This window comes from Salvelinus namaycush, chromosome 27 (assembly GCF_016432855.1).
Source record: "Salvelinus namaycush isolate Seneca chromosome 27, SaNama_1.0, whole genome shotgun sequence".
Taxonomy (NCBI): Eukaryota; Metazoa; Chordata; class Actinopteri; order Salmoniformes; family Salmonidae; genus Salvelinus; species Salvelinus namaycush.
Genome location: NC_052333.1, coordinates 30,297,772 through 30,311,029, shown reverse-complemented (window position 1 = coordinate 30,311,029; position 13,258 = coordinate 30,297,772). Strand labels below are relative to the sequence as shown.

Sequence of the window (13,258 nt, the reverse complement as noted above, 5' to 3'; positions counted from 1 at the left end):
GTTATTTTCAAGTGTTTCAATTGGCTAAAATCTGTCCCCAATAACGTGGCCCCTGCTCTGTGGCGTCTCTCACCTGGGTTCCTGAGGTACCCTGCTGCCCTGGGGGGCCTGGCTCTCCTTGGGGACCCTGAGAGAGAAAAGGGGAGCGAGGAGGAAGAGATGGTTTGAGACTTTAAGAATCGTTTGCTCTCAATGGGAATAAATCAATGTGTCCACCGAGGACAAAAGGACGGGAAAACATTCACTGGTCACTGACCAGGTTTCCTTTAGGACCGTGGGGCCCGTCGTTTCCACGCACACCCTGAGAGAGGAAAAAGAAAATAACACATTGAATAAATAGAAAAGATTGCTAGTTATCAATTCAGGGTAAACAACACACATGACCTTAAATGGCCTGCTACAAAATGACTGTCTAGATGTGTACAAGTGATATGAACACGATCCTATACTGTAGGGCTGTTTTAGGGAGTGGCATGAGGGTGATGTGGTCTACTAACACTGTTCCACTGTGGTTCCGGGTCATATAGTTGCCTACTTTAGGGGTGCTTAGTACTTCCAGGGGTAGTATGAGGGTAAATGAGTCATTCTGGGTGATAGTGAAACTATACCAGCGCAGGGTTTGCTTGGTCATGGTCATGTTTTAGGGGGCACTGTCATTGGCATAATTTTGCATAATTTTTGCTTATTTTAACCTAAAAAAAGGCTTAATACTAGTAATTGATCTTATTTCAAAATATTTACCTTAATACGATGATTAATACAAAATATATTTTTTGTTTTATCTTGAAATAAGATACATTACTGTATTAAGCCTTTTGTAGGTTAAAATAAGCAAAATGATCTACCAATGATGTTAGTTAATTTAGTTTGTTACAAATAAATAAGAAAATAACACAAATGTTAAGTTAATTATCACTCAATATAAGATATTTAGGCTTGCTTAGATTTTACTTTTTGCAGTGTAGCTTCACAGCCAAGTGATTTTTGAGTAAACTGACATTCCAGTGTGGTGCACCAATGTGTGTACTTACAGGAGGTCCGGAGATTCCGTTGGGACCTTTAGGACCGAGCAAACCACGAGGTCCCTAAAGACAAGAGCAAATCAACACACTAACACAGAGAGAAGGAGCCTGGAACTGGTCAATAACAAGCAAGCTAAAACAGTTATTCGCTATAAACAACATAATACACCCAAAAAATGTAATGGTGATGGTAGTGAGGAAGGAGCCAATGGTAGCATCAGAAACACACTCACTGGTTCACCTGGAAGTCCTCTGGGTCCGATGTCTCCGTCGTCTCCCTGGGAACAACAGACACAGACAGACAAAGGTGAACGACAGAGACAGAATGTGAGGAAGGAGGAAGGAGTTTGACAGATAAACAGGATCACATTTAAAAGACTATGGTGGGAAATGAAGGTTAACTCAGTGTGTGAAGTTCTAGGTTAAGTGGCCACTGTAGTTCTGGCTGATAGACTCATAGGTGTACAGATCTCTATGGGGACATGGGACTGATAGGTCAATGTCTGATGTTTCGCCAAACTACTTACCCTCTCTCCGTCCTCTCCGGGACCTCCGTGGGGTCCCAATCCTCCGGTATCACCCTAGAATGGTGGAACAGAGAGGGAGGGAAAACAACTAAAACAACAGCATGCTTAACCACACTTCTATTTCACTCTGTTTCCTTTGATTTGATTGGACAGGATCCTCCTTCCTGGTTCATAATCTTGAGTCACAATAGATCCAGACCGAGTCGGTTGGTTTTCCCAATCGATTTCCTTTCATTTGATAATCAACCTCTCTTTGATGATTCCTCTACTATATTTCTCTGGTGGTGTGCTGTGTTGACCTTTGACCTTGAACTCACCCTGTGTCCTTTGTCCCCAGGCAATCCAGGCAGGCCATCGAAACCGCGGTCACCCTGCCAGAGACAGACACATCGTGTAAGGTGGCGGAGAAAACGGATTAGAACACAGTAGCAACAACACAATACTGTGGCACGTTCGAGATGCAGTTGGAAGTCTGAGCATCACATAAAATCCACACTGAGAACGGAAAGATATAAATGTGACCTGAACAGTGTTTAAAAAGCAGCACACATGCAAAGTGCTGACCATACGGACAGTTTCAGAGAAACACGTGATCATAGAACAGAACTGGGAAGGAAAAGACACAAATGATGTTTACAACAAAACTAGCAGCTGAGAGCTTACCTTAGGCCCACCTTCTCCTGGCATGCCTCTGGCTCCATCAGCTCCAGCACGACCCTGAGGAGAGAGGGAACCACGGCGTTCACATCTTTTGTCACAGAATCTAATCTGCATGGCTGTAGACATAGCATACCACTTAGCGTGAAGTAATGTATTGGCATGCATACAAGCAGTATGCTCGTATTAACAATGGAACGTAGTCATAGAGGGCATCTGAAATGGTGCATTATTCCCTATATAGTGCACTACTTTTGACCAGGGCGCATACGGAATAGGTTGCCATTTCGGACGCATCCATAAAGACAGTCGCGGGGATCAGATGGCGCTCACTTACCCTTCTTCCTGATTTGCCGGGAGGTCCGCTCAAACCCTGTGGTCCTCTGGGGCCCTGAAGAACAAAATAGATGTCTGTGATGAATGCCTGTCTGAATTGAGTATCAATCATAAACACATATAGAGAAATAGTCTCTACTACTACATTTCAGTTGAGGAAAATCAACCGTCTCTTTGGAACTGACCAGCACTACTGTGGTGTAAAGGAACCTACATAAAGCCAGTCTGTGGTCAGAGACAGACATAGGGAAAGAGGTCCACGGACGTGGTTCTGGGATATCTCTTTACCTGAGGTCCATGATCCCCACCTTCACCCTTCAGACCAGAACTTCCAGGGGTACCCTGAGATAGAACAGAAACAATCATTACTGCGGAGGAACACACAGACGTCAATCAAATAGCCCAGCCACTCTGTTTCCTTCATCTCCTTGACGATCTGGGGACCATCCATACATGGTCAATATTCTGATACGTCGTCAGATTGTGAATGAGGGAAATGCGATGGAGGAAGGGTGACGGTACACACCAGGGGTCCTGTGCGTCCAGTGTAGCCCATTGGTCCGGGTGGTCCCTTCAGAGCCAGCTAAGAGAAAGGAGAAACAACGAGATGTCAGCACTTACCCATTACTCAGACCATTTTTGAACACATGCTGAAGAACAACATGAGAACCGCTTAAGAACACTGCCCGAAAGAGATTGCGTTCAACCTGCATGTTGTCCTGATGTTGTGTTTGTTAAATCAATTGGGGTGTTTTGTCGAGCGCGCTAAAGCTGTGTGATAAACCAGTGGGACGGACAGTGTTAAACTCTCGTCACTCACCCTGGCCTGAGACAGAATGGCCTGAGCCTGGGCCTCCTGCGCTGAGACCATGGGACCCTTGTCACCTCCACTGCTTCCGAAACGGAACTACAGAGAGGGGAAAAATGGTCACCAAATACATCATCTTCAACCCATTGTCCTAATAGGAGGAGTAAACATACTGAGGTGGAGCATGGGAGGGAGGGTCGAAGGTCGATGAGAGAAAACAGAGAGTGAGAGAAGGAGAGGGTCAGAAACAGAGGTCAAGAAGTGATGTAAGGGTGGGTCTTGGAGACGATTGACAGGAGGGCACTCACGGGCAGCATGACGGACGTTCCAGGGGGGCCTGGCACACCATCGGCACCAGCGATACCAGCCTTTCCAGGGAGGCCCTACAGGAGGAGAAACCAGCACAGCACAGTCAGCCTCCACAACAAGACAACTAGAATCTCAACCACAGACAAACCGTATAGGAAATAGAACTTTATCAGAACCACAGATATAAATATAAGATTAAGACTCACCCTCTCGCCAGGATCACCGACAGAGCCAGGAGGGCCAGATGGGCCATTAGGTCCGGGGAGACCCTAAGAGAGAAGAAGAGGATGGTGGGATGAGTAGGGTAAATAAAGGTGTTCTAATAAGACACAATTCAGTAGAAAGAGGCGGATGAAATGCACTTACTGCCTGTCCCTCTGGTCCCGGAGGTCCCTCAATCAACATACCCTGTGAAGAATGCAAAAACATGGAGAGTGTGAGATAGTGGTAGCATTTCAATGTTAGACGTTGCTAATTCTGTCCATAGAAATCCCAATGGAACTCTAAACTGCTTCTTGTGAAGCTTATGTTGACTACTGACTGTGGTGGTGCCCCCTGTAGATGAGGAGGTCACAGTGCACAGGAGTAGCTAGAATAACTAAACGACAACGTGAATGGCAACTCACAGGCTCAAGGACAGCAGGCTCTCCCTTCTCGCCTTTTACGGCACTCACTGAGGCCTGAGGAAAACACACATGTAACCCACAATACAGCACAGTCAATGCATATGCTTACAGACCCGACACACACTCAACCAAGAGCTTTTGTCAAACCTGTCGGCGTGACGTGCAGCCAACAGAGTGAGGTAGAAATAATCATAGAGGTGGGAAATAGTCATAAAAGCAACAACATGAAGACAGTGGATTCACACGTGACCCAAAGGTAGCTCAAAATTGTTCTATGGCACGGCCTTGGAGAAATTAGGTGTTGTAGCGTTTGTTTGTAAAAGCAAGGGGACTATTTAATGGGTTAACCATTTCTCAATGGCACTGTTACATAGAACATTTTGTAGCTCCTTATCAAACTGAATAAATGAATGGATCGTAATCAAGTTACAGGAAACATACCTGCAAATGATGTGTGCTGGGTTGATAATACCAACATAGTATTCATGAGAGATACATTCAGTGCAGACAGAATATATACCGTGGTCTTTACTACTAAAGGCAAAACGAACAGAGTGGGTTTGAATCATAAAATGACTGCCGAAAATATAGCTTTTTACAAGGTTGTACAAGCAATAAAGTTCACCTGTTTTATGTCTGAAGTATTGTAATCGTAAGAGTAGTCTAAAGAGACCACAGTGTCTAAGTGTAGAAACAAATCATGTAAGTGAGTCCAGCCCCTCGTTGGGCGCCAACTTTTCTCACTAAAAAGTCTTCAGGGCATCCTTCCCTCGGGGCGACCTATAACCTCAAGCTTAATAGCAAGTCCAAATCAAGCCATACACATAGAGAGGCATTAAAAACAAATGAGATCCGAGCCAGATCATTTGCTGCGCCTTTAGTACCTCTTTGTGTATGCATACTAACTCGAGTATACACAAATCATATTTCAATTCCTGTTAGAATTGAAATGAAGACTTAGTGGAAGCGGAGTGACTTACGCCTCCCTCGTCTCTCACAGCAGACAGGGCGGGGCCCATGTTGCCCTCGGTCTCTCCCTCGGGCAGGGGCTCGTTGTAGTCCTTGTAGGAATAATCGTATTCCTTCATGCCCAGGTCTCCAGTCACATACTCCTCAGTAAAGGCCTCGACCTCACCCCCTGCCTTGGCCAACTCTACCTCCTCTGCCACCAACGTTCCCTCCACCTGGGGCAGAGCGATGACGGAATGGAGGTGCCAAAAGAGAGAAAAAGAGGAGAGATAGAGAAAGAGAGAAGGGATAGTAAGAGAAAGAGAGGAAGACGAAGAGGATGATAGAAAAGAAATCCAAGATATTGATGAAAAGTAAAGTGACAGTAATGTCAATAGAAGGAAAAGGATGACAGTGAATGACAGATGAAGAAGCAGAGAGATACCGGGAGAAAAGGAGACGGCAGAGAGCGTGGTAAGTCTTACCTTTTGCGAAACACATACACTGACAAAGGGACATAGAGCATAGTGACACCTGGTGGACATCAAAAGAACAGCCTGTTCTTCAGGTAATTTCCTCACCAAAGCATGGAAAGCTTAAGGCTTCATGAATTCATTAAGGGCCTTCTGGTCTTTCTGGGGCCATCATCTCTTACACATGTAGGCATACTTGTGTTTATTCTTAAGCTTATAATAATGGCATGTTTCCACCAAAGATTTTATGGTTTTTCACCAGCTTGTGTGTTTGTGTCTAATGATTGAGTTACAGAAAGTAGAATAATTGTGGGCTAGCAATACCCTAATAGGTCATACAGTTTAATAGTTTAGTTTATAAGACTCACTGACACAAACACACAGGAACGAGGTGAAGCACCCCACTTTGTGAAAACAAAAGCTGCTGCTATTTTGCAAAGCTATTAATACGTTCTTTTTTCTATTCAACTTACCACTGCTGGTTATGTAAAACATGTTGTAAAAGGTCCAACATTGGTTATATAGATACACATGACTGAATAGAATGATGGCTATTGAAATAAAGTAACCTATTTATTTCTAAAAAGAAGAAAAAAAATCTAATTCAAATGAATTTTTTTCAATGATTTACAATTTCTTTGAAGATAACAATAAAACAAATATTCCTATAAAATAAAGAGGACATAAGATAGAACTGTGAGGAAAGAGTCACACATTCAGGCTGATAGGGCTGAGGATAGCCACTATAACTCACTCTCAAAATGCAGTTAGATATGCTGTCAAACAAGAATGCATAACATCCATTCCTCCGCTGTGTGTATCAAATATTCTTATGCGACTCCCATTTTCTCAAGATGTTTGTTCTCATTTCAAGACGAAATGTGTTATCAAATAGAATCTTGATATGAGAACTAAAAATGATCTTGGGTTTAGGGAAAATGAGAGCCACATGAAAATGTTTGATAGGCCAAAATGAATGTGGTGCATTCCTCTTTGAAAAAAGTGTGGCATGTCTCATAGCAATGGGGGCAATTTTTGGTTAGAATTGTTATAGTACGTGACAACTTGATACACTACTTTGTTAAACTACTGGATGGCTGGGCTCACCTCCACATAGAAATTATTAGGAAGTATATAATAGTAACTAATAATTAATATGTGTATTAACTTTAGCTGGGGAGTCTTTTGAACTAGTGTGATATCGTTGGCCTTCTCCCACTGTTTCGCTACGTGCGGTTTACCTGGCCAGTGGTCGCTTCTTGTCCAATCACCTCACTCTCTGGCTGTAGGACCGCCTCCTCATAATAATAATCCGACTCTGTAGGGGTGTGGCCAGCCTCAGAATTTGCAGTTTCTACATCCTGATTGGTCAGTTCAAGAAGAGGTGGGGGGGGACCAAGTTGGAGGTAGGCAGGTTTGAATGAGAAAGAGTGGTTAGCTTAAAGATGGTCAGGATCATGACTGATATGTTTCAAGAAAGGATGAGACACATTACAGGGGATGTTTGTCAGGTAAAAAGACAAACAACGAGTTTTGCCAAAGAGTTCTCTGGCAAAACATGTTTTCAAAGTGTAGAAAATTCACTTTGAGTTAGAAAGACATTTTAGCAGTTAAAAAATCTTGACGACTATAAATGTTGCCATCCGCAAGATTTAGGAAATCATCGAGATCAACTGTCCATGCTAAAATGTCTTTCTTGAATTCCCTGAACAATTTTGACTGTAAAAAGAAAGCCACAATGCCATGACAGGTTCATTAGGCCAAGTCTGCTCTTCTGCCGATGTCAGAAGGTTAGAGAAGGCCTAAACTTGACAAATCCTGGTGAGAATCGATGATCACTGTTATTAATAGTGGATGCATATTTTGTTTGGTATCCTCTGTGAAGTGGGACAGACTTTAACCAAAGACACGGGAAAAAGGTTGTCCCACAAAAAGCAGCCTCACAGAACAAGTTCAACTAGTTCCAGAGGTATTCGTAATGACTAAATACTTACTCGTTTTCAATCAGTGCACACTTTTCTGAGAATTGTAATACATATGGTTTTGACATTTCACCTTCTCTGTTGAGAAACCATCTCAGAGCTTCATTACATTAACATACTCACCCATGTGAATAGTAATCGAGCCAGAGGTCTACGGTGTACACTTAATGAAGTTGAACTGATAGCGGGCTTAGTTTCCGTGAGACTGCTTCATTCATATTTCATTCAAATATGAACAGGACAAAGACGAGTCTTTGAGAGAACACACGTTTTGAGAGAAGAAAAGACAGAGAGAAATGGGAACCATGTTGTTGTGCGGTTTGCAGATTGTGTGGGTATATATGTTTCCTGTCTTCAATTTTCTGTGTAAGAAAGACATGCACACAGCTCGTTCACTTGATTAGTGCACCACTCGTTATTATTTCATGATTTAAAAAAAGACAACAGGCCTTGTGTGAACGTTGAGAACAGATTCTGAGTTTCAGGAGCTTTGAAGGGGAGTTTGTAAGGAAACGGAGAGGAGACTGTACAGATAGCCATGCTTCAATATGACAGTCTGTTACACCGCTATATCATATAGGTTCTCACCATCATATAGATATATAAACGGAGGAGAGGGTCCAGGTTGGTATGGGCCAACTTCCTTTCTGAGGTCCAGGTTGTCCACCACCTAGGTTTTACACTAAATTCTATAGTGGTTGGTGGTTCAGTTGAAAAAGCATTGCAGTCACAAAACCGTCAAACTGTGCAGTTTTAGCTTTATAGATGGTAAATCCAAGATTGGTAAATGATATGTATAATTTAGACAACAAGTATAAATCAGGTAGTTATTATATAGATATGAATATGAAACAGATAAGTCACAGCTTTTTAGTACTACTGTAATCTATGTAAGTAATATACCCATGGTGAAGGTATGTATCGTTGTATAAAAAAAATATTCTCTGCACATCAAATGTATCTAAAAAAACTTACACCTAAAACTTGGCACTAAAACTATTATACATTTTAAGCAGACACTACAAGTCTGCTTGTTGATGGACATTTGCAGTAAAATCTGGATGGAGAACGACCTGGTCCCCAGAAGGGATAGGTGGAAGATACAGCTCTGGACTGCCACCACGGGCTCTTTGTTTGTACCTGTTGATAACCGTTGCCCTGTTTCTTCTTTGGTTTTTCCGGCACAGGGACGACGGTGCCACTGAGTGCAGTCTTGCCAAAGGGAGGCATTTTTTTGGTCATCGATTTGATGTTATTTACATCAAGCACCACCTTGGTTTTCTCTGGCAGCTCTTTCTTTGGTGCAGGTTTGAAGGGAGGAACTTTGATGACAACTGACACTGTTGGTTTGGCTTTAGTGATCTCAGTTTTTACTACTTTAACTTTGACTTCGGTTTCTGGTTTTGCTGGTTTCACTTTGGTGACCACAGTGTTTTCTATTTTAACTTTAGTGACTTTTTTTTCTGGCCGGGCTTTAGTGGTTTCAGGTTTTGCTGCTTCTACACCATTGCCATTAGCTTTTTTGTAACTGCCGCTTTTTCCATTACCATTAACTTTCTTATCCTCAGCAGTTTTACCGTTGCCATTAACTTTGGCCTCACCTTTTACTTTCTTCTCAACTACAGGTTTGGCATTGCCATTGACCTTGGAATTACCATTTAGTTTCTTCTCTACTACAGGTTTGGCATTGCCATTGACCTTGGAATTACCATTTAGTTTCTTCTCTACTACAGGTTTGGCATTGCCATTGACCTTGGAATTACCATTTAGTTTCTTCTCTACTACAGGTTTGCCATTGACTTTTTTTTCACCGCCATTTTTTGTGGCAGGTGTGGGCTTGGCCACTGGTGTGACTGCAGTGGGTTTGATCTTGGCCAGGAGGACTTCAATTGCAGTTGGTTTGGCTTTGGCTTGTTTGGCCGGGGAAGGCTTGGCTTTGGTGGGCTTGGCGGCAGCAGGTTTGGTTTTAGCTAGTTTGGCTGTGGCAGGTGCGGCAGCTTTGGCCTCAAGCTTGGCAATCTCTGCTTTCGCAGGTTTGGAGGGGGCAGGTTTTGCCGCTTTAACTACTACAGGTTTTGCCGCCTTAACTACTACAGGTTTTCCCGCCTTAACTACTACAGGTTTTGCCGCCTTAACTACTACAGGTTTTGCAGCCTTAACTACTACGGGTTTTGCAGCCTTAACTACTACTGGTTTTGCAGCCTTAACTACTACAGGTTTATCTGCCTTAACCACTACAGGTTTGCGTTTGTCAGCATTGCCATTGGCATCCTTCTGTTGTTTATGCATATTGGTTGTGTTGTGTTGTAGTTTGTGAGGGTGGGTGTTGAGAGAGGAGAGGTAGAGAGATACATTGGGGGTGGGAGGGGGTGAAGGAACAAGGGATGGATAGATGGAGAGGGAAAGACAAGGGTGGATGTTTTGAGACACAGTGATTTAAAGATGGCTTAGGCTTTTGGGTGATTTACTGAGACTGTTCTGGCATTACTGGATACAGCAGAAAGTGCGCACCTTTAAAAATACTTTGTGTCAATGTAGCACAGGAAAGATGGGAAGTAAGCATTTTATAGCCAATTGAAACCTTGACTAATCGGAACAAGGTAGGGATGTAGTTATTTGCCAATGACAACACTCAAATTACAACAGGGGTCAGTGTAGAATTATCTTTTGGCAGTCAATTTAATACAGTGTGTAGCCTAATACTCAGCACGTACGGTGCAATGGATGCTGATCTCTCCAGTAATGCCATTCTCCATATTAAAAAAGCAGCATCTCTGTGCTAATGAAAACTGGAACCTGTGGCTGGCGGAGGCACTGGGGATATAACAGTCAGGTAAAGCTGTAGCCAAGGACACACTGAGAAGCCTCTGATGCACTGAGCCGTCCAACTGCAAGAGAGCGGTGAGCTCATAGCCACAGAGAAGCAGCAGCACTGCGCAAAAGTTAGTTTTACTGGGGCGTGATCTGATCTTAACTAGATGAAGAAAATACACAGATGGGAACAGATATATTCAAATTAAAGGCAAATACAAAAATATGTACAGTTTGTATGCATATATGTAGAGAATAGCTCATTGGACATGCTATGGGAAACATGTATATTATACATAATGAGATATTGACAACTAAGGGATAAAATATCATAAAAAAGGGACATTAACAAACACAGGTATTTAGACAGGCAGTGAAACCGAGACACAGAGAGATTGACAGACAAATGGGCAGACAGGGGCATATTTAGACTCACAGACAGACTCATTGATACCTTAAATTGACCAAAAGACAGGTAGACCGATAACGCAGTCAAGTATGAGGACGCATGCGGTTACCTTTAAACATACGACAAGCAGAAGTGCAGTTGTTAATCCCATAATGAATCAGACATGCCAATGATATGACCTGATGCATAGCAGCCCTTTCTCACCCACTGCTGTCTGAGTTGAATAATCCTTCCCCATCCTCAACTAGTCATTTTATACAAATGCTCTACTGTTTTGTCATAAGAATTTGCTTAAACTGAGACTCAGACTCAGTGATATGACGCTATCACTGAGTCTACCTTTAATGTTTATTTTGGCACAAAACATGTACTGCATTAAGTTGTTATTTCCAAGTTGAGGGTAATAATCATATGAGCAACTGCAAATAAGGATATCAAAATATATCGCCCATTGTTTTGTATTCATTAATTTTCCTTCCTTCTCTTGACAGTTGGTCCAGCCCAGTGTGGCCAGAGAATAAGGGAGAGAGGGGCAGTGTGGCCAGAGAATAAGGGAGAGAGGGACAGTGTGGCCAGAGAATAAGGAAGAGAGGGGCAGTGTGGCCAGAGAATAAGGGAGAGAGGGGCAGTGTGGCCAGAGAATAAGGGAGAGAGGGGCAGTGTGGCCAGAGAATAAGGAAGAGAGGGGCAGTGTGGCCAGAGAATAAGGAAGAGAAGGGCAGTGTGGCCAGAGAATAAGGGAGAGAGGGGCAGTGTGGCCAGAGAATAATGGAGAGAGGGGCAGTGTGGCCAGAGAATAAGGAAGAGAGGGGCAGTGTGGCCAGAGAATAAGGAAGAGAGGGACAGTGTGGCCAGAGAATAATGGAGAGAGGGGCAGTGTGGCCAGAGAATAAGGAAGAGAGGGGCAGTGTGGCCAGAGAATAAGGAAGAGAAGGGCAGTGTGGCCAGAGAATAAGGAAGAGAGGGGCAGTGTGGCCAGAGAATAAGGAAGAGAAGGGCAGTGTGGCCAGAGAATAAGGAAGAGAGGGGCAGTGTGGCCAGAGAATAAGGAAGAGAGGGACAGTGTGGCCAGAGAATAAGGGAGAGAGGGACAGTGTGGCCAGAGAATAAGGAAGAGAGGGGCAGTGTGGCCAGAGAATAAGGGAGAGAGGGGCAGTGTGGCCAGAGAATAAGGGAGAGAGGGGCAGTGTGGCCAGAGAATAAGGAAGAGAGGGGCAGTGTGGCCAGAGAATAAGGAAGAGAGGGGCAGTGTGGCCAGAGAATAAGGGAGAGAGGGGCAGTGTGGCCAGAGAATAAGGGAGAGAGGGGCAGTGTGGCCAGAGAATAATGGAGAGAGGGGCAGTGTGGCCAGAGAATAAGGAAGAGAGGGGCAGTGTGGCCAGAGAATAAGGAAGAGAGGGACAGTGTGGCCAGAGAATAATGGAGAGAGGGGCAGTGTGGCCAGAGAATAAGGAAGAGAGGGGCAGTGTGGCCAGAGAATAAGGAAGAGAGGGGCAGTGTGGCCAGAGAATAAGGAAGAGAAGGGCAGTGTGGCCAGAGAATAAGGAAGAGAGGGACAGTGTGGCCAGAGAATAAGGAAGAGAAGGGCAGTGTGGCCAGAGAATAAGGAAGAGAGGGGCAGTGTAGCCAGAGAATAAGGAAGAGAGGGACAGTGTGGCCAGAGAATAAGGAAGAGAGGGACAGTGTGGCCAGAGAATAAGGGAGAGAGGGGCAGTGTGTGTGCTGTACCTGAACCCCCAGTGCCCCACGTTGTAAACATACCTACACATCCTCATATATACCACAATGACAACATGTAAATTACATTCCTGCAACATTAATAACACAATGTTAATTCAATGCGATAGGTGAGGTGAAACGAGGTGATGTAAGAGGATGAGTGGTCGTGTGAATGACATCATGAGAAGGGCAGTATTACAGATGGGAAATAGAGTGACAGGGAGAGAGGCATGGCGACCTAAACTTTCACAATACTATAAGGGATTTCTTACAGTAACAAGTCCCTCTCATTGCAAAACATGTACAAAAAGATGTACAAAAATGATGTCATTCTATTTTCATGTACTGAGCCTGAAACGTATATATTTGCCTTCATACCTCTTTCTCTGTGCCTCTATCTCTCCCTCCTTTCCCTCTATTTTGATTCTCTTCCTCCCTCTTGACCTGTTGAGTGGGGCCCCCTGGTTGGGGGGGGGGGGGGGGGGGGGGGGGGGGTCTGTTGTTTCCCCATAATAATAGAGGTACTCATGGTCATCTTGCTCCTCATCAAAGTACTGAGAGAGATGGGGGTGTGGGCAAGAGGGTCGTATAGGCAGAGGAATGGAGGCAGTGGAATGAAGGACAGGAGGGG

At 44.0% G+C, this 13,258-nt stretch overlaps 1 protein-coding gene across 1 annotated transcript in view; it reads right to left on the bottom strand.

Moving 5' to 3' along the window:
• Positions 1-13,258, bottom strand: part of LOC120022635 (collagen alpha-1(V) chain-like) — a 47,130-nt gene that overhangs the window by 19,023 nt on the left and 14,849 nt on the right. Inside the window, exons 6-20 of the mRNA XM_038966612.1 lie at positions 5,266-5,469; positions 4,026-4,067; positions 3,866-3,928; positions 3,659-3,733; positions 3,363-3,449; positions 3,069-3,125; positions 2,831-2,884; positions 2,544-2,597; positions 2,213-2,266; positions 1,867-1,920; positions 1,550-1,603; positions 1,256-1,300; positions 1,032-1,085; positions 257-301; positions 74-127 (exon numbers count right to left, since the gene is read on the bottom strand). Coding sequence (XP_038822540.1) covers positions 74-127; positions 257-301; positions 1,032-1,085; positions 1,256-1,300; positions 1,550-1,603; positions 1,867-1,920; positions 2,213-2,266; positions 2,544-2,597; positions 2,831-2,884; positions 3,069-3,125; positions 3,363-3,449; positions 3,659-3,733; positions 3,866-3,928; positions 4,026-4,067; positions 5,266-5,469 — 996 coding nt within the window. The remainder of the gene's footprint in view (positions 1-73; positions 128-256; positions 302-1,031; positions 1,086-1,255; positions 1,301-1,549; positions 1,604-1,866; positions 1,921-2,212; positions 2,267-2,543; positions 2,598-2,830; positions 2,885-3,068; positions 3,126-3,362; positions 3,450-3,658; positions 3,734-3,865; positions 3,929-4,025; positions 4,068-5,265; positions 5,470-13,258) is intronic.